General features: G+C 36.6%; 1 protein-coding gene and 1 pseudogene across 1 annotated transcript; one reads left to right on the top strand and one right to left on the bottom strand.

The window, feature by feature from the left end:
- Positions 1-7,245: 7,245 nt before the first annotated feature.
- LOC125186570 (probable leucine-rich repeat receptor-like protein kinase IMK3) lies at positions 7,246-9,838 on the top strand. The gene is made up of 2 exons (XM_048082952.1): positions 7,246-8,933; positions 9,019-9,838. The coding sequence occupies exons 1-2, from the start codon at positions 7,346-7,348 to the stop codon at positions 9,633-9,635; spliced, it is 2,205 nt and encodes a 734-aa protein (XP_047938909.1). The 5' UTR covers positions 7,246-7,345; the 3' UTR covers positions 9,636-9,838.
- Positions 9,839-10,939: 1,101 nt separating this feature from the next.
- Positions 10,940-17,640, bottom strand: LOC125188617 (annotated as a pseudogene).
- Positions 17,641-22,513: the final 4,873 nt, after the last annotated feature.

Genomic DNA, 22,513 nt, shown 5'->3' with positions numbered 1-22,513 from the left:
ATCGTACCTTATTGATTAAATATTAGACACTATCAGATATTGATTAAAACTATTAATTTGTTATTTAATAGTAATGTTAATAATTAAAAAATTTATTGATATTTAAAAATTAAAATTTAAAATTTAATTTTATAAAGTTAAATCTAATATTGAAATAAAGAAACAAAGTGAAGGATGGCAAAAGGGAAGAAGAATGATAATTTTGAAATAATATCAGATTTAGTACATCACTGAAATAATATCAGATTTAAAATGTAAAAAGACCAAATTGCCCAAACCCCCCGGAAGGGTATTTTCGTCACGAAACAGTGAAAAATGACCATTTTCGAGATAAAAGCTTAGTCCAGGGTTGTCTGGGGATATTTGAAAGTCCAGGGTTCATTGGCGAGATAAACGCATAGTCTAGGGACTATTTTTATATTTCACTCTTAAAAATATTTACAGTAGTCCATGGATTAAGGGGTTATTTCATAATTAGTCCTTTTGCACTATTTTCACCCAAAAATGCCCCCGAAAGTAAAATAAACTCTTAGTCCAAGAATTACTGTAAATATTTTTTAAGTCCAGAGACTATTTGCGAGATCAACCCATAGTTCAGGGATTGTTTTTCTTGTTCACTCTTTAAAATAAAATCAATCTTAGATATCTTTAGGATAATTTTTTTATAGTCTCCTTTATACATATTTTATATGGTTCGAATTTTATATAGTAGTGGAGTATATGTTAATGTCATACTCTATTTGTCCATAAAAAAATCTCATTTATAGACGACATGATTTTAGTGAGAAACTAATAAAGTAATAGAGTGAAAGAGAAAAAGATTAAGAGAGAGGGGAAAAAGTATGAGAGAATGAGAAAAGATGGATAAAATATGTGATAAAGTTTCAATTTTTGAAATGAGACTATTTTTCGTGGATATCCCACAATAACAAAATGAAACTATTTTTCATGGACGGAAGGATATGATACATATGCATATGGTTCAAATTTGATAATATAAAACTAATATATATGTGTATGTAAAAATTATAAAAATTATTTAAATGATTAAGTTTATATGTTCCCAAAAAACTAATAAAATGATAAAATAAATTTATTACTTTAAGCATCGCATTAAGCATCAATTTATATACTTCTTTCATTCCATAAAAATATGAGCATTTGAAATAGCACGAGAATTAATACACAGTTGGTAAAGGAAATGATAAGAGGAGAATGGTAGTTTAAAAAGTGTTACTGGGTAGTGGAACTCACATTATTATTAGTGTTTAATGAGTTGTAATAGTGGGTCATAATGATATAAGTTGTAAATAAATTGATGTTTATGGGTAATGAGTTGCGGACAATTTTCCAAATATAGAAATGCCCATATTATTATAGGACGGATGTTTAATGAGTTGTAATAGTGGGTCAAATGATATAAGTTGTAAATAAATTGATGTATATGGGTAATGAGTTGCTGACAATTTTCCAAATATAGAAATGCCCATATTATTATAGGACGGATGAAAATGAAAAGTGAACATATTTTTATTGGACGAATGAAGTATAAAATATTGTTCCAATTCATAAATTTAAGGCTATTAATTAATAGAAGAGGGAAATATGAGTTAGAAATGGTCAAAATTGTCATTGAGGTTAAAAAAGGGTAAAATGAGAAAAAATATTCACAAGAGTAGAAAAGTACATTAAAATGTTAGATCATCCGCAACTCATCCTTTATTTTCGTAATAATAATTAATAGGTCTCACCCTACTTTTTATCACATTCTTTACTTAAGCACCATCCATGACCTTCCGTTAACTATTTAGGATCTCACTTATTTTATCTTTTTTCATTTCTTTTAAATTATATTTTATCCGTTCATGAAAAATAGTCTCATTTTTCCATTTTAGGATGTTCATAAAAAATAGTTTTATTTTTAAAAATGGAAAGTTTCTATGTCGTACTTTTTCCACTTTTTCTTCCATCCTTCATATTTTACCCTCTTATTCTCTTAATCTCTTACTTTACCTACTTTTTCTCCCCACCTCTCTTACTTTACCAATTTCTCATTAAACCTTGTGTCATCCATAAATGGGACTATTTTTTGTGGACGGGAAGGTAATTGATTTATTCTAATTTATTAAAATATGAAATTCATTTAAAAAAATTTCTAAAATTACATTTTATTGAAAATAAAAAATTAATAAATGAAATCCTAAAATTCATTTGAATGTAAAATACATTATCTAAATTCGAATCATGAATTGTTGTTGTCAAATTTCGCTTAAATGTGTTCAATTTAATCATGTTGGAGTTGGTCGTGGGTGGGTGATGGAATCGTGAGATGATTCCTGACATCATAACTCGTAAGTACTAGTGGAATGTTGTGTCACACCTTGGTGAATGGGGTTAGTTGCATCGGAGGAGCTACAAGTGACATCGGTTTCTTCGTCGAATCAATTTTTCACGTTTGGTCCTTCATCTTCAATGATCATGTTGTACATGGTAATGCACACAAACATGATGCCGGCTAGCACCTCTCAAAATCAAGGACGACCCGGGCTTGGACGACAATGAAACGTGCTTGTCAAACCCTGAATGCTCTTTCAAAGATGTCCGAAGTTAGCCTAGTGGCAAGCTATCGGAGTACAAACGTTCACTTATGCAATCTCGTAAGCCCTTATCGATCAAGAACGTCTGCTCTTTGTTGGAAGAGTTCATCACGAGCCACCAATGATTTGTTATGTCAATAAAATCTATCGGCACATACGAAAATGGAGTCGGAAGATGTCTGGCCCCCATCGCAGTTGTTCGATAAAATTATCCTGGGCGAGCCTTCTTTTGTTTCATAAGTCCTGGCCTAATCTCTTGACGTAAATGTGAACCGGCTTTTCTCGTGTTTCCATCAAAGAAAGAAATCTGGCCATGTGTTGCTCATCAACAAGGGACCATACATGGCCTCATACTTGAATGCTTATGCATCAACGACAAGTTTAGAAAAGTTGAAAAATAATCTATGTGACATTCGTCAAAGTATATCAGTTTCCCACCCAAATAAAAACAATCGTGAAAATTACCACCATGACGTAAGACCCACTCTAAGCATCACGTGTTCCTATGTTTCAAATCAAACAAAGTACTCCTCCATCCCCGATTAAGGGTCACACTTTGACCGGACACGAGTTTTAAGAAATGTAAAGAAAAGTTGATTGAAAAAGTTAGTGGAATGTGTGACCCATTTTTTTATATTAGTTTTATAATAAAATGTGAGTTAATTGAGTTAGTGGAATGTGAGACCTACTTACTATTTATGGTAGAAATGAAGTGTGACTCTTAATTGGAGACGAACCGAAATGAAAAAGTGTGACTCTTAATCGGGGACAGAGGGAGTAGACAGTAAGTACTAAGTAAAGAAAAAACACACAAACTGCATTTTTAAAATAGATGGATCACATATTAAAAAAAATGCTCATTCCAAACTGCATTTTAAAATACTACCATGATGAAACACACATTACAAAACTACACACAAATTAAATTTTTGATAGATTATAAATGAATCATGCATTACAAAAATGCTCATTCGTATATGAACTTTATTTGAAAATTTATTCTGAAGTGTATATATTTTGAAAATAACCTAAATAGTTACCATATTCACGCTATGGGTCGAACGATCTATATTTGGTGAACGGATATCCAATGAGAGGAACATCTTGTTTTCTTTTTGGCGTTACTTAGTGTTTTTGTGTTTTCTAAACCTTAATGTGTGTTAAATGAAAAAAAAAGTGAAACAAATTAAACACGCAGTATGAAAAGAAGAAATCAAAGGAAAAAGAAGTAAAGAGAAAGGAAGAAATTAAAATAGCTAAAAAAAAGAGAAAATAGAATTAAAAATACCTGAGAATTTCTAAAGTCTAAGAGGCTTCTTGGTATGATGGAATGGAATGATGGAATGAAATGTGATTCCTACTTCCATTATATTCCTACTTCCATTCTGTTCATTTGCTTGGTGTGATGAAATAAATGGGTGAATGGATGAAAATGCAAAGGTAATCCAAGGAAATTGACATTTCATTCCAACCTTCATTCCATTCCACCCTTATTCCATTCCACCATACAAAACATGCCCTAGGTTTTTTCCAATTTGTGGCAAGAGAAATCATACAATTGAGTAGAGATAAACTTTGGTGAGAGACACCATATAATTCACTCAACACGCCAGTTTATTTTTAAAATCTGCAGGTGGCAGTGTGGTAATTTGTGGAAATTTGGAATAGACAAAAATAACATTCTTGGTTTGGGGATATTTTTGTCCTAAAATGGTTTGAAAAGTAAAATTATCACTTCATATATAAATACGGCAAGATCTTGGGATTTTTCATAGAGTAAAGGCCAAAACTGGTCCTGAACATATGACCATTTTACGATTTTGGTCATAAACTTTATCTTTTGAATTTTTTGGTCCTGTACATTTCAAATCGGATCACAATTGGTCCTCCGTTAACAATTCCGTCAAATTTTAACAGTCAACGTTTCTAATCTCAATTTTGACCGATTAAAGTTTTTAATTATGATTTTTTAACTCACTAATTATATCATGAATTATTATTCTAATTTTTGACTCCTAATTTATGTTTTTCAAGATTTGTAGACGATGGTAGCTGTGGGGCAGGCGAATCCGGCTGAGGTGGTGGTGCAAGAGGAGGACTTGACGGAGGTGAATTGGGCTGAGGTGGCGGTGCAAGAGGAGGACTTGTCGGAGGTGAATTGGGCTGAGGTGGTAATGATGGTGGAGAAGGAGCAGCGGAGGGGGAGGTGAATTTGGGAGGGAGATGCAGATGACATATCACTAATCAGATTCTACCATTCCTTTTAAGTCATCGGACCACTGCTCCAGCCCATGCGCCTCCACAAAGCTCTGCTTCCCCTTCGCCGCCACAAACACCTTTGCACCACCACCACCACCACCACTCACCTCCGCCCCACCTCTATCACTGTTGTTGACATACATAAGAGACATCCACTCACCTGCTAGCTCTACAGTTAGGGAGGGCGAAGTAGATCTGTGCGGCATCGAGGCGGTCGGCGGGGGAGAGCGGCGGATGAAGTCGGAGCTGCAGGGGGAGAGGGAATATAGGGAATGGAGCGCTTCGGAGGCGGTTGCGGGGAGGGGGAGGCAGATGAGCTCTCCGGTGGCGGCGCTTACAATTGCGGAGATGGAATTCGAAGGAGATGCAGATGCCGTTCATGATTGATTTGGAATTTCTCTCTTTTCTTTATTTTAAATAATTAATGATATAATTAGTGAGTTAAAAATCATAATTAAAAGTTTTAATGTTAAAATTTGACGGAATTGTTAACGGAGGATCAATTGTGATCCGATGTGAAATGTATAGGACCAAAAAATTCAAAAGATAAAGTTTAGGACCAAAATCATAAAATGGTCATATGTTCAGGACCAGTTTTGGCCTTTACTCTTTTTCATAATATTTTTTTTTTGAGAAACTGCGTGACATCAAAACATCAAAATATAGAGACTATTTATTTAGTTCACGCAACACTAGTTAAAGTTCCGTAACCCATTAACCATTAGGCTATGAAATTCACAACTCCAATATTAATCTAACATGCATTAATACAAGCATAGCTTTTCTTTCGATAAAGTAAATTAATTTTACAAATATGTAAATAGTGAGTTACTTTTACCTAACGTCAATTGATTCTCCATAGAAACGTGACTGGTTACGTTCTAGTACTAGATGATCCATTTTCTTTTAACTTTGTTCAATAACAATACTCCTACTACACAAAATTTGAAACTGAAATGAAAAAAAAGAATATCAAAATTGCACCAAATATTATCTTTAGTGATACGAGTATACCTTCAAGAATTTGAATGCACGAAAGAATACCCAATGAAGAATTTAATAAAACAAGCTGGCATACAAATTTTATTGCTCTAGCTTCATTATGTCATTTCAATTTTCGATTAAAAAATGCACAGCAGTTCAAAAAACCTCTTCAAATAAAATACTCTTAGTAACGTACGAACTTAGAGACAAATATGAATACTAGTATAAGAAAACTAGATAAGTTATAAAATTAGAACCTGGTTAAAATGATACCATCTTCATCCATGGCCAACAATCTTAATAAAAATTACTCCCTCCGTATTCAAAAAATAAAAACATTTAAAATGATACATATTTTAATGCACAATTGGTAAAATAAATGAGAAGAATGGGTAAAGTAAGAGATAGAAAAAGAAAAATGAGTAAAGTAAGAGAGAATAAGAGAAAAAACGACTCAAAATGGAAATAGTTTCTATTTTTTAAAAAAGGAATGGAGTATTTGGTAAATACTAGTAGTATGAGAGAGATTGGAAAGCTTATTATAATCTCAAGCTTCGTTTCTCTGCAACATTTTTTTATTGAATTTTTTTTTCATTTAAATCATAATTTTTTTATTGACTACTGTTTCATCTCATAACTTATTAAATTAGCTAATTAAATCACAATTTATGCACAGTTTTCAATTGTCCCATATAAATAAAATTTTGATGAAATTTGTTATATAAATTATGATATTTGGTTAATTAACTTTTGGATAAATTTAGTATTAGAAATCATCTTATGACAGTAGTTGATTTTAGATGATTATTATGTAACAGGTGAAGACAATAATGACAAAAGATACACTTAAATCGCGATTTTGGTACCTTTTCGATAAATTTAGCATTATTCCACGTTATGATGGTCGATTTTAGATAATTATTAAGTAATTGGTGAAGATATGTGACGAAAAGTACAAAGTTCACAACAAATTTCATCAAAATTTTATTTGTATGTGACAATTGAGAAATATTATGCATAAGTTGTGATTTAATTAATTTTATAAGTATAAAATGAATCTGAAGTCAACCAAAGTTGTGGTTTGTTAACCAAAGTTATGATTTAAATGGCAATTGTTGTTGTAACTCCCATGGAGTCATACGGTAATGACAATATACACATATGAAATATAGAGCACTCGGACAACTAAATTTAATATTTACTAACTGTTGCACAATTAGTCAATTACCTTAAACTCCAAATTTAGCACTGTACTAATGCATACACATTTAAAAGAGAAGCACGTGAGCATATCGAGGTAAAGTTGGCAGGCACATGAAAAAGATAGCCGTTGGGGCCTAATTATTTAATGATATTAATAATTATTAAAACTCTCCCTAGTTTCCAAAATGACATGCAACTAAATTCACAAATTCTAGCCGTTAACAAAACATACACTCCCTCTCCCACCTTACAAAAACTGTTCCAACCTCTTCCATCTTCATCCCTACTCAAATTTGAACAACATGAAGAAGAAGAAGGCCTCAATTTTGCTCCTAATTTCCCTCACCTTCTTCCTATCCTACGCAAATTCAACCGACCCTTGGGACGGCGTGATTGTGACGCAGGAAGACCTCCAAGCTCTCCAAGCCTTCAAACACGAACTCGTCGACCCAAACGGCTTCTTGCGAAGCTGGAACGACTCCGGCTACGGCGCCTGCTCTGGCGCCTGGGCCGGCATCAAGTGCGCCCAGGGCCAGGTCATTGTCATCCAGCTGCCCTGGCGCGGCCTCGGCGGCAGAATCACCCAAAAAATCTCCCAATTTCAAGCTCTCCGGAAGCTCAGCCTCCACGACAACCTCATCGGCGGCCAGATCCCGCCCTCGCTCGGCTTCCTGCCCAATCTCAGAGGCCTTCAGCTCTTCAACAACAGATTTTCCGGCTCAATCCCGCCTTCTCTCGGATTCTGCCCCCTTCTCCAGACGATTGATTTGGCTAACAATTCATTGTCTGGCCCCTTGCCGCCTACTCTCGTCAACTCGACTAAGCTCTTTCGCCTCAATCTCAGCTACAATTCCTTGTCTGGCTCTGTGCCACTCACATTTAGTCGCTCTCCATCGCTTGTATTCCTCGCTCTCCACAGCAACAATCTCACCGGAGACATTCCCGGTTTCTCTGCGTTTCAGCTTCAATCGCTGACGCTTGATCACAATTTCTTCACTGGAACCTTGCCTAGCAATCTATTCCGTTTCAGCAACTTGTCGGTTCTTAGCTTGAGCTACAATCGGTTCACCGGAGAAATTCCGGCTGCGATTGGGAATCTGTCTTCGTTGAGGGAGCTTGGGTTGTCTCACAACGCTTTCACTGGCCAAATCCCTAATTCTCTATCGGATTTGCCCAATCTCAATTCCTTCAATGTCTCGTACAACAATCTATCCGGTTTTGTTCCGCCGAAGCTTGCTCAGAAATTCGATTCATCTGCATTCGTCGGCAATCTCGAGCTCTGCGGCTACACTGGCTCGGCCGCGTGTGTTCCGCCGCCTTCGCAAGCTCCTCCGCCGCCTGCTTCTAAGAAACGACGTCGTAAACTGAGTAGCAAAGACATTATCCTGGTCGCGGCAGGGGCGTTGCTGGTAATCCTGCTAATTACTTGCTTCGTTCTCCTCTGCTGCTTGTTGAGGAAAAGGAAAATGGAGAGACAAGGCAAGGAAGGCGGAAGAAGGGGCACGGCGGCGGCGGAGAAAGGCGTACCCCCGACTGCCGCGGAAGTGGAAGGGAGCGGCGGAGAGACGGGAGGGAAGCTCGTGCACTTCGACGGGCCGATGGTGTTCGGCGCCGATGATCTTCTCTGCGCGACTGCGGAGATCATGGGCAAGAGCACCTACGGAACAGTGTACAAAGCTACCATGGAAGACGGCATTCAAGTCGCTGTCAAGAGACTCAGAGAGAAGATCACAAAGGGGCAAAGGGAATTCGAGATTGAGGTGAATGCATTGGGGAAGATTAGGCACCCAAATCTGTTAGCTCTCAGAGCTTACTATTTAGGCCCAAAGGGGGAGAAATTGCTCGTTTTTGACTACATGCCTAAAGGCAGCCTTGCTACTTTCCTTCACGGTAGGGTTCGTCGTCGATGCACATCCCAACTAATTTGCTGATCATATAGTCTTATTATGTGTATGTTGATTAATTTAAATTGCAGCTCGTGCGCCTGACACGCCGATTGATTGGGCGACGAGGATGAAGATCGCTAAGGGGATGACGAGGGGGCTGCTGTACCTCCACACGAACGTCAGCATCAACCACGGGAACCTGACATCGAGCAACGTCCTGTTAGACGAGCACGCCAACGCCAAGATCGCGGACTACGGCCTCTCCCGCCTGATGACAGCAGCTGCGAACGCGAATGTGATCGCGACAGCAGGGGCGCTCGGGTACAGGGCGCCCGAGCTCTCGAAGCTGAAGAAGGCGAGCACCAAGAGCGACGTCTACAGCCTTGGCGTGATCATGCTGGAGCTTCTCACGGGGAAGTCGCCAGGGGCCGGGGAGGGGGTGGATCTGCCGCAGTGGGTGGCGTCCATCGTGAAGGAGGAGTGGACCAACGAGGTTTTCGACTTGGAGCTGATGAGGGACGCATCGGTCATTGGGGACGAGCTGCTCAACACGCTCAAGCTGGCGTTGCATTGCGTCGACCCCACGCCCTCGGCGAGGCCGGAGGCGCACCAGATACTCCAGCAGCTGGAGGAGATTAGACCGGAGACGGGGACGACTAGCTCCGGAGATGATGGTGGCGCAATGGCATCACCTGCTCAGGATTAGGATACAAGATAGGTGGTAGTACAAACTTCTTGTTCCACTATTCTTTCATTCTTCTCAGTTTAGTTTGATGTTGCTCTAAATTTTCAAGGATTTGGAATGATTTGGCATGACTGGATGTGAATCCATCTTAATTCCATCCCCTATGGCTATCAATATCATGTAGTAGCAAATTTTAAATTAGATTGCTGCAGCTTTGTTTTTTATAGATATTCTTCCTTTCTTTTTGAAAAACAAACCTTTGTAGAATATTTTAGTAGGTTTGCATTATATGACGACCTTTCTTAAAATGACAATGTAACAACAACGTAGTATGCAATATAGTATAAATGCTACACTGCAATATAACGCTATAATGCAATAAAAACTCAATGCAAAATATCTATACTTCAAAACTAAGAGCATCTCCGGTGGCGCCCTTTCCACTAGGACTTCCCACAAAAACCTCCTGCCACGTCACTAGGACTTCCCATAGGACTTTCACTAGAACTTCCCGCAATAAAATAAAATCACAATTATTCAATTAATGCGTTTCAAATTTACGGAATTTAACGAGCCGTATTTATAGAGTTTTAACAAAAAAAAAAAATAAATAAATTAAATTTTAACTCGGACGTCCGACCCCCTCCACAATGGCGGACGTCAGGTAGGACGTCGCGAGGATATCCGAGGACATCCGACGGGCTTATGGGACGGGAGTGTCCGACCTTTTGATCCACAATGGCGGACGTCGGGTAGGACTTCTGCAACGTCCTACCACGACGTCCGCCGTTGGAGATGCTCTAAACAATCTACACTGCTATACGGGTCTATATTTCAGTGTAGCGTTTATATATTATTGTATTGTAGCATTTATAATATATATATATATATATATATATATTGCATGCTACGTTGTTGTCACGTTTTCATTTTGAGCTTACAAAGTAAATGAGTATATAAAGAGTAAAAAAGTCCATTTTTATCCTAAACATGTTCTCTCCTTCAACAATTTTAATCCAAAACATCTATATAGTTTGATAGCTTTCGATTCTTAATATAATAGAATTCACAAAATTTGTTACTTCACCCATCCCACAATCAGAGTCATATTTTGTCATTTTTGTTTGTCCCACAATAAGAATTTATTTCACTTTTACCATAAATGAATAGCAAGTAGATCTCACATTCCATCAACTTATTCCGCTCAAATTTTATTATAAAGTCCATACTCAAATCAAATAGGACTCCTATCGTCCCAGTGGGACGTAGGGAATATATCTTTAACTTATAGACAAAACAGCCAGGGAGTTATGTTGGTTAACTAATGAAATGTCAACATCAAGTTCTATATCCAGCAAATACTGCGATGATCAATGATACATGGTTAAGTAGTACTTATAATTTGTTTCTTTTCTCCAGAAAAATCTTGAAGATACAAGAAATGGAAAAAAAAGAAGTAAAAGTAAGAAATATACTAAGAAAGGAAATTAAAGAAAGAAGTGGGTGATTGATATTTACGCTAATAAGAGCTCTATGATTTTCTGATGTATGCACTTGTTTCTTCAGCAACAGTCTCCCAAACATTAGCCATCTTCTCCGCATATCCAGCCTGTTATACCATAAATGAATCAAACAGCACCTCTTAATTCAGAGTTACAACCAAAAACTCTTTTCTACTGGGTTCATTTTTATGTGGGAAGAAGATATCTCCATAGTGAATAAGGGAATAATAACAGAAGGAACTTTATAACAGTACTGAGATGACAAGACTTGCTATCAGATTCTCTTTTCAGGTCACATGCACTGCTATGAGTTGAGTTTCTAGTGTAAAAGACACCAACTATTCAGGTACTCAATTTCACAAGTACACAAAAGAATTACCACATCTTTTTGCTAAAAGAAAGATGATAAAGGCTATATTGTGAATGAGGCTGTTCAATACCTGATTGACAATGAATCCTTTCAGCATGTTTACAAAATCATCATGCTTCTCTTTCTCTAGTCTCTCCAGCTCAGTTTTATTATTTTCCTGCATCCGAGAATAACGAGTTAAGATAGATCATTGAAGAAAAGTGAAGATAGATCACAGAATCTGTAGTAGCAGAATGGTCACAAACGAGTTATTGCTAAATTCCATTTTCCCATTTTGGGGCATTTGCAACATTTCAAATACACGAATACAAGGAAATCTAGAATTGATTAGAGCGCAAAAGAAAGAACATGATGAAACATAATACCAAAATTAACACAATGGCTTCAGACAGAGTTCGTAAAAATAAGTCCAAACAAATCGGACCCCCAACCCAGACACGAGTCACACGACCGATTTGGAAAGGAATGCAGGAAGTTACAGGGTTTCAGTGGGGAAGAGGTACCAACTTTTAGAACTAGGGCGGGGGAGGTGGGATCTTAACCTATCCCGCTATACCATGCATCTCCCAAGGATCTTCATTATCCTAAAATGTGATTGATACAGTTGGTACATAACACTCCATAACTTTTGACCTCTTTTGCTAATGAAGACCGCAAAAATGACAGAACTCACCTGACTCAAGACTTTGTGCTTAATATGTAATCCAGGTCGTCACATTAACATATGCGCTAGCCATAACCACATGAGTTAGATGATAAAATAATGACTGGAAAGCATTCCCATAGCAAATCATAACTGGGCAGCTTATAACCCAACAACACTAACAGTCATTATGTGGACGTTTGGTTTGAGTGATAAGGCATGATTGATAAAATAATTCACTCTAATTAAATGTTTGGTTTGCCTGATTAGCCTCGTGACAGATAACTCAGCACATAGCTAATCATCCAATTGGATGGTTATTTTTATCACCCCAAAGTTGGGTTGATTATTTAATCATCCTCCTATCTATAATACAAAATTCTCAAAATATCATACCAAAAATATTATTGATTTTGTTTGTCCTCAACTTATGCATTTTTGCATGACTATATAAAATAAGAATCTTATTTTTCTAATTTTTGCAGTTTAGTCATAATCCTTCAATTTATCCAGCAACACAATCACTCAATCAAAAACACAAAATTAAGTTATCCAAATAATCAAATCCTACTATATCCTATCAATCTTATCTATCCCACCCACCAAAACCAAACGCCTCAAGAGAATTGAACCATGGATGCAAAGGAAAGGGACAAGTGATTATGAAATGAAGAATTTTAGAAAGGATTTGCAAGTGAAATTTCCAGTTCAGCCCAACACTTCCATCTCAAAAATATTACCTCCTTCCAAATGGCCATCAGCAATGAACACACTTATTTCATTCAATCTTTTAAAGATTTTAAAATGAAAGAAAGAGTTAGTGATTGTGGATACAAAACAGCAATGTGTTTGCTATGGGGAAGATGAGATACAGTATAATGAACACAATAGAATAGTCTAAAGAATAGTCTGCCGCCCATGCATACATCTTCCCAAAACCTCACCCCCTCACAATGAACTTTACTGACTAATGGAAATCTGCATAAAATCTAGAAGTAGCTCCCCAGGGGCTGCTGGAGGTAAACTATACCTGCAGACAACAAATTGTCCTATAGACCATATTTGATTTTAGAAAAACTTCATCAGAAAGAATTCTTTTCAGTTATAAAGCACCAATCTTCCTCAACAATACTTTATTTTAAAGACCAAAAACTCCAATGCACATATCATTGGGTCTGGGTTTAGAAAAACACATTTGGATTAATTTAACAATTCATAAAAAATAAATTAGTAATAGTTTAGTTGTTCTAGGAAGTTCCTACTGTAAACTTCAAATGTTTACACTCAACATAATTTTTGCAATGCATTTGCAACTCTGCAAGTATTAGCATGAAGAGAAATGCTAAAAATAAGGCAAGCATAACGAAGGAAATTGATCTGGTAGACTTCCGAAAGGGGCAAGTGATATGATGGACCAGAACATTCTCACATAACGAAAAAAGAGTCAATGGGTTCAAGGATTAAAGGTCATATATAAATGTTGCAAGAGTTTTTTATCTGGACAGAGAACCAATCACTACAGATACTTATTGACAAATGACAAAATAAAAATGTGGTTCCAATCGCAGCATCATTTTCCTGAAGAATCATTATAGTGAAGTATTTGATTGAAATGAAACTGGTTACAGCAGGAAACGACAAGTTTCTTATTCATTTTTTTTTTGTGATGAGAGAGGTTGAGAGGTATATTGCAGCCTGAAAAATGACTTGTTTTTTCAATTATCTATGTTAAGAAACACACATCAGCTCCTATCAAAGAAACACACCTTAGCTTCATTTACTCAAAGATCAGCTTCAGCAATCTAGGAGAGTTCATGACTTCTTCCCCAACTTCATTAAATATCAAATTATATGATCTTTTCATAAATATATAAATGATGCTTTACGTGATAGCTCAGTACAACATTCTCTACTCTGGTCTAGGAACTTATCAATAAAAAATGCTGCAATGAGATAAGGAGTGGCCACTTTTGATGACTGAAGAACCCATTCATGGTTTTTTAGGAATCAGAATCTGATTAAGTGTACACCCTCAGCAGTTAATATTTGTTTTGGTATCCTATGTTACTAAAACCAGAACATGATATATTGATTGATAAATAATAAGCAAAGTAAACCTGGGGGAACTATTAAAATGCATTTTAAACCAGGTTGGTGTAGAAAAAATCACAAAAGAAAACTTGGTCCCCTTAATTTCTAAGCACCGAAAGAGCTGCACAAGTGTATAGAGAGAACAGTTTTTATCAATGGACTCAATGTTAAGGGGAATAATCTATTTTCTACCAAAGTTCTGGTTTCCAAAAGGAAAGGAGTATCAACTTGATACAGAGATGTACATTAATGACAAATTTAAACAAGCAAATTATGAGACAAGTGACAACAGAACATTGCAAAAATTGAAGCACTGTGGGATATTATATTCAAGACAAACTTTTATTGCTTTTGACTACAAGGCTAGATATCCTACCTTTATTCGTTCGTATTCTCTGGCTGCACTGCTTTTGGCATTCTCAGTTATTCTTATATTTTCTCGTAGCTCTTCGATTTTCCTAATTCTCGATCTATCACCACCAAATATCTTCGATGAAGCTGCTTCAAGCTTTTCAATTCTTGAATGTAATGATGATAATTCTGATAAAAGAGTTTGTACGGTCAAGAAAGCACTTGCTCTGTCTGAAAATGCATTGTTGACAGCAAGCATCACCCCAAGATACTCATGAAGTTTATCCTACGATAAATTAAGATAAGCTATACATCAATAAGAGAGGAACTACTGTAGCATTTAATTGTATTAACAAAATGTAAGTACGACTAATGTTAGTGTTAACCAGCAGCATATAGTGCAAATGCAGAAAGAACAATAGTTAGAGACTGATTTCCAACTTCCAAGTAAAATAATACCCTTACCAAATGTTTAACTGTCTGGGCATTCAATTCTCGATATAATCTACTTGCTTTTACTGCAGCTGTTGCCACATTTTTCATGTCTGCAGCATGGGCTCTTTGGGAATCCTGAGCAACTTCCTCTGTTTCAAACTTGGTTAATTTGACAAAAGCTAACCCCAGTTGGCCCATGGTCTCCCCAATGTCTTGCTGTGCTTTCAAATAGAAGCCACAAGGTGTAGTTAGTTAGTCAGAGTTTCCCAACTAATATTAAAACAGAGAACTCAAACATTTTATAGATAAAAAAGGTATCTTGTTGTTTAAAAGGCAACTTTTTGAAAAATAAAATACTCCATCTGACTATAAGAAAATTCCAGAGCTAAAATTAAATCATATCAAAGCCACAATGAAGGCAAGGCCAACAAACTCGTATAGATCCTCAAAGATGTCCTGCAAATTTACATCTGAATTTTGAAAGTTATTAGCACTATGAGAGTTGTTTGGATTCTAGAACCATTCATTATTCTGTCCACAAGATACGAAGTTTTTACGATAAATTGTGCATTCTTTTGGGGGAACAGTGGGCTAATGCATGCGCTAATAAGATAACACAATGAAATGGAGAGTCTACTGACTCTACTCCTTGAATGAATCAGTGACAGCAGCTTGGTGGAATGAGGGATCAAGAGATGGATAATGAGCCTCATCTACGAAGCAGAAGCAGAAGCAGAAGCAGAGCGCCCTCATCTAGCTTGTGTCTGGCGAAGCTTGTAGCACTAGATAACAGGCATTATGGTATGGCAGGCCGCATGCAGGAGCGCAGATAACAATCAGTTTGTGACCTGCGAGAAAGGTTCCTCACGGAAATAGGCCATGAGGGCCATGTTTACTTTACCATTCCAATTCCATCGCTGGTCACTAAAACTAAAGATGCGCCGATTCTGGAGGTAGGGTACTACAAAAGGAAGTTGATCACGGATTACCAAGAAGCCTATAAAAAATTAAAATGGATTCTAGTCAAGATCTTGTGAAAATTGACCATTGAGGATGGATAGTCTTCCTTTTTCACAACCATTTTCTCTCTCTCAACCCCTCTATGACCGGAAGAATTGCCCCAGAATCAATAATAGGACAGACAAACTGACAGTGTGCCACGGAGAGGAGGATCTTTCTTCCTGAGAACCCATACTTATAATGAATAGCAGTAACATCAAATACTAAATGCTGGAAGACCACCAGCTGCACCCTTCTCAACCGCAATACCAGATTTTCATTGGAAACTCCAGATGTAGGTAAGTTTAACACAATGGACTCAACCATTTGTAGAGCTGATAAAGGAAAAGGTTGCTTTTACAAACAATTCTTGAAAAAGCTCATAGCATCTCAAGCTACCAGTGAATATCATCGCTAGCCAAAGAGGTCTCGATTGTTTACAAACAAAGTTCAAGACCATTACTACTCTGGTTAATAGGAGTAATTAATTAGAAATGTCAACGATCCTCAATCAATGCCATAAATTCATAGGAATTTTCAGATTAGGAATAATAAACATGCAATGCAAGATAGAAATGAAAATTAAAAAACTTATCTTGAGAGATATATACCTGCTGAGACACATTTATGAGCTGCTGTTCAAAATCCTGCATCTTCTCTTTCTTATCCAGAAACCCTTTATCATCCTCAACCAATGGCGGCTTTGTTCCACTCCAGTCATTTGACACAGACTGCTTCAACTCTTTAAACATCCACAAAAAATCCCTCCCACCCTTGGCAGGCTGCGCCACCTCAGTCGAATCCGCTCCTTCAAGCATCCTTGAAGCCGAATCAGAGACCCTCGACAGCTGCAATCCATCCGAAGGCTCCAAAAACGCCCTCAATTCCTCACTGTTCCTCAGCACCGGGTGCGCTGCAAGCCGCCTCAAGTACTTCTCCAACGCCGCCCGCCTTTGCTCGAGAAATTCATTCTTCTGCATCACCTGGCTCTCCACCACACTCTTGTCAGGCCTCAGGGGAATGAAAAACCCTCGGTAGCTCTCCCCCAACCTATCGGATAACGCAACCACATCCCTAAACCTTCTCCTGACGTTGAATTCGGTGCCGCTGAACTCAGGCATATTCGTGAAAGTGGTGATCAAGTAGGAGAAGTAAGAAGTAGCTCCAGGCTCCTTTTTGGGATCGGAAACGGAGATTTTGAGGAATGTGGAGAAGGATTTGGGGGAGGCGGATGCGGAGTGGTCGAGGGCGGTGGTGTGGGGGGAATCGACGGAGTGTAGGTCGAAGGATTGGAAGACGGCTTCGGCGTAAGAAGGAGGCTCGAGGATGGAATTGATTGAGCTGTGGGTGGGATTGGGGGTTTCGATTGAGTGGGGGTGATCGGAGGTGGGGATGTCGACGAAGTGAGAAGATGAAGAAAGAGGATCGTGAAAGGAATTGGAGCCGTTGGAGGGCGAGGGTTCGTGGTGGAGCAAGGTAGCAGAGATTTGGTCTTTGGTTGTGTAGAGACGGGCATCTTCATAGCCCTGATTGTCAGAGCCCATCATAGTAGTGGCGGTGGTGGTGGTGGTGGTGGCGGAGATGCGGAGGTCAATGGTTTACTCGAAACCAGAGAGTAGATCAGATCAGATGAGTTCCGATGTTTATCACGTGTATTTCTATGTGGATTAAATTAAGATTATTTTATGTTTACTTCTTTTATTAAATTTCAAATTCAGGGGGATTTTTTTAAAAAAATTCAAAATCCAACACTACCAACTTAAATTTCATGAACTGGTTAAACTATACAGAAGTTGAAGATTGTGTAACTAATCATACATGGGAATTAAGAATAGTAGTAGTAGCAAATAAATATACCAGATAGAAAATTGGGATGTGGGCGGATGAAATATGAATTTCAGAGTATTTATTTTATTAATTCTTCAATTAATTCAATTATAAATATTATATTCACTTATGATTCTTAGACTGCAATATCGCTATCGTATTCAAATTTATTGATATTCGCAGAGTTTTCAATATTCTCAATACTATTATTTATTAAGGGCTGTTTTGTAGCCTTGATAGGGCTACAAAAGCCATTGATAGGGCAAGTAGTGATATAGGGCAAGTTCTCCTTAAGGGCCTGTTTTGTAGCCTTGATAGGGCTGGATTATATGATTTATCCACAGAAATCACACTGTTTTGTACTCTTGATTAATAATCTGCATGACCCGGGAGAAAAGCCATTGACCCGCTTTTTTTAACTGTTCCTAATGGATACATGCAGGTTTAAAATCCACCAAAATTAAATGGATTAAAAACCCATCTTGGAATTTGTAGCACAACTAATGCAAAATATTCCTTATTTACCCTTCTATTTTGCCCTTACAAAATCAGTTCAAATTTTCAATTGCAAATAGAAAAATAATTTGGGTACCTCTTCCTCCGCCAAAATCTGTCGAAGAATTTACCTTTCATCCGCTCAAATTTTCAATTGCAAATTGAAAAATAATTTGGGTACCTCTTCCGCCGCCAAAATCTGCCGAAGAAACGGAAGGTCAAATCGTAATTGACGAAGCTGTATCATGAGGCTTTATCTGGTGTAATTGACAACAAGCTCCGACAAACCCTCGCTGCAAGCCAAACACTCTTTCTGTCTCTCTCAAAGCCAGCCGTCATCTCTGTCTCTCTCAGATATAGCAATCGGCCATTATATGCGATGCATATGTTGCAATTGGTTATAGGCGTTTGATTGTTTGAGAATACAAATCTTGTCATAATTACTTGTTTGAGGTTGAATTTACTGCTTCCTAGCTTATACAAGAGGTTAAAATATGTCCTATGAGCATGGTAATTTATTGTTTGGGATTTGAAAATAAATTATGCACGATGCCTCTTTCTGAATTGAGAGCCTTTAACTTAGCAAGTAGGTGGTAGCTTTTAATTTAGAAGCTCATATAGAAACACTTGTTTTGAATGAATGGATATTCATTTGGGATATGAAATATGAATGAGGGCATCCATGTATATATAACATGTCTTAATCGGATCAAATATTTGATAATCCAATGCATATTTACTTATTTATATACTTGTCTGAGGTTGAATTTATTTGTTCCTGGCTTCTCCAGGAGTTTAAATTTGGGGGGAGGAAAAGAAATTTATGGTGGGAATGCCAAATAAAATTTGGGGAAAAAAGAATACGGTGAAAATGTGAAAAAAAAAAATTGGGGGCAACCTTGTCTAGTCAAATTTTAGTCCACTTTCATTCAAATACACAAAACAAATGACTGGATTAACATGATACGAATCCCACTTAAAAAACACTAGACTAAATTTTAAATAATCATGACAAATCCACTTATATAATCCACACTAAAGTCCTATCCCACATAATCCTGTCAAGGCTACAAAACAGGCCCTAAGTGTATAACTAGAGAATAAATTTCAATCACAAGATTATGAAATCAAGGGCTGTTCAGTATAGGATTTCAAAATTGGTCCAAAAAATTACTTCACTATAAGCAAGAATTGGTTCACTATATAAAGGGGGGTAAAATAGTCATTTAACAAACAAAGTTGTAGTTAGAACTTGAATTCCTCTCATTTAGATTAATTTTCTTCTGCCCGCTATCTCTTCTGCTTGAATTCTCCATCGATTATCCACCGATCCTCCTCTTTCGCTCAAATTCTCCATCAATTCTTCGCTTTCGCTCGAATTCTCCATCGACTCTGCACCGATTTCTCTCTTTTGCTCGAATTCTCTACCAATTCTCACTCATAAACGACAACTTTATGTCTTCGCCGTTGCCTTCTTCAGCTGCGCCTAAAGTTCATTTGATTCACTTTGTTGTCGCCTCCTTTTGGTTGCTCATTCCGTCGTTGCCTTCGATTCAACATACCTAATGCCTTCAATTCATAAACGTATGTTCGTCGACCTATTTATTACAGGAACGGTTCATTTTACCGATTTTATTTGCATTTCAGGTTAACGATGGAGTCATATTGTGCTTATTCATTTCAATTTACAATGAACTAAAATGTAGAAACGTGAGTATACTATTTTGACATATGAATGAAGTATATTAACTCTACATGGAGTCATATTATGCTTAACAGTGAATCAAATTATGGTTATAGTAAAGTATATGATGCATCATTAATTTATATTGCTCTGTTTTTCATTTTAGTGAAGCATTTCATGCTTAGAGTGAAGTGTTTGTGATCCATGCTTATATTGCTCTGTTTTTTCTTTTCAGTGAAGTATTTAATGGTTAGAGTGAAGCGTTTGTGATCCATGATTATAATGCACTATTTTATCATTTCAGTGAAGTAAAACGTGCTTAAAGTAAAGTATTTCATGCTTAGAGTGAAGTGTTTTCGATTCATGCTTATATTGCTCAGTTTTTTTATTTCAGTGAAGTAAAACGCGTTTAGAGTGAAGTATTTAATGGTTAGAGTGAAGTGTTTGTGATCCATGATTATAATGCTCAGTTTTTTTATTTCAGTGAAGTAAAACGCGTTTAAAGTGAAGTATTTAATGGTTAGAGTGAAGTGTTTGTGATCCATGATTATAATGCACTATTTTATCATTTCAGTGAAGTAAAACGTACTTAGAGTGAAGTATTTCATGCTTAGAGTGAAGTGTTTGTGATACATGCTAATAGTGCACTATTTTTTCATTTCAGTGAAGTAAAACGTGCTTAGAGTGAAGTATTTCATGCTTAGAGTGAAGGGTTTTCGATCCATGCTTATATTGCTCAGTTTTTTTTTTATTTCAGTGAAGTAAAACGTGTTTAGAGTGAAGTATTCAATGGTTAGAGTGAAGTGTTTGTGATACATGGTTATAGTGCACTATTTTTTCATCTCAGTGAAATGAAACGTGCTTACAGTGAAGTATTTCATGCTTAGAGTGAAGTGTTTGTGATCCATGCTTATAGAGTACTATTTTATCATTTCAGTGAAGTAAAATGTGCTTAAAGTGAAGTACTTCATGGTTAGAGTGAAGTGTTTGTCATCCATGCTTAAAGTGCTTTGTTTTTCCATTTCAGTGAATTAAAACATGCTTAGAGTGAAGTATTCTAGTGTTAGAGTGAAGTATATTGTGTTTATAGTGAAGTATATTGTGAGTTTACCATTTTGGCATTTGAATCAAGTATATTGTGTTTATAGTGAAGTGTTTTATGCTAATAGTGATGTATATATTGTTTACAATGAATTGTTTTGCCTTTATAACGAATGATGTTATTAACATTTTCAAAAATTGCAGGTATACTTAATGAAAGACGGAGAAAAAGACATAGAACAGCGGAAGCAGATCATGAATGAAACTTTGGCTTCTATGATTGAAGATTGTAGTAGACATATGGACATAGATGTGGAAAAAATGATTGCAAACTTCAACAAGTTTCATGAACAATTGCACAAAGTGATATAATTCATAACATGAGTCTCTTTTGTTCACTGTAAAATTTATTTAGTTCATTTACATTAAATAGTTTGTTCATATTTTACATTAATATTTGGTTCATAGTATAAGGAATGCAGAACATACTTCACTAAAATGGAAAAACAGTACATTATAAGGCATACAGAACATACTTCACTATATGCACAATATACATCACTATATGCTCAGTATACTTCACTGAAATGAAAAAACAGTACACTAAAACACATGCAGAATATACTTCACTATATGCACAATATACTCTCTCCGTCCCACTTTAGGAGTCCCGGTTGGAATATTCCATAATTGGTAATAGGTCCCACATTCCACTCACCTTTTTCCACTCACATTTTTCCACTCACATTTTATTATAAAACTAATATATAAAAGTAGGACTCACATTCCACTATCTTTTTTCACCAACTTTCATTTATATTTCTTAAAACTCGTGCCGAACTCAACCGGGACTCCTAAAGTGGGACGGAGGGAGTACATCACTATATGCTCAATATACTTCACTAAAATGGAAAAACAGTACACTTTAAGGCATGCAGAACATACTTCACTATATGCACAATATTCATCACTATATGCTCAATATACTTCACTATATGCTCAAATATACTTTACTAAATTGGAAAAACAGTACACTATGCACAATATACATCACTATATGCTCAATGTACTACATTGAAATGAAAAAACAGTACACTACAACGCATGCAGAATATACTTCACTATGTGCATAATATACATCACTATATACTCAATATACTTCACTAAAATGGAAAATCAGTACAATATAAGGCATTCAAAACATACTTCAGTATATGCACAATATATATCACTATATGTTTAATATACTTCACTAAAATGGCTAGAGTAAAGTATTCAATGGCTAGAGTGAAGTGTTTGTGATCCATGCATATAATGCACTATTTTATCATTTTAGTGAAGTAAAATGTGCTTAGAGTGAAGTGTTTGTGATGCATGTTTATAGTGAAGTAGTATATCGTATTTATAGTGAACTGTATTGACTTTATAGTGAAGTATATTGTGTGTACGATTTTGTATGGG

The sequence above is a fragment of the Salvia hispanica genome, chromosome 5 (genome assembly GCF_023119035.1).
Source record: "Salvia hispanica cultivar TCC Black 2014 chromosome 5, UniMelb_Shisp_WGS_1.0, whole genome shotgun sequence".
Taxonomy (NCBI): Eukaryota; Viridiplantae; Streptophyta; class Magnoliopsida; order Lamiales; family Lamiaceae; genus Salvia; species Salvia hispanica.
This window is presented reverse-complemented; position numbering and strand designations above follow the sequence as displayed.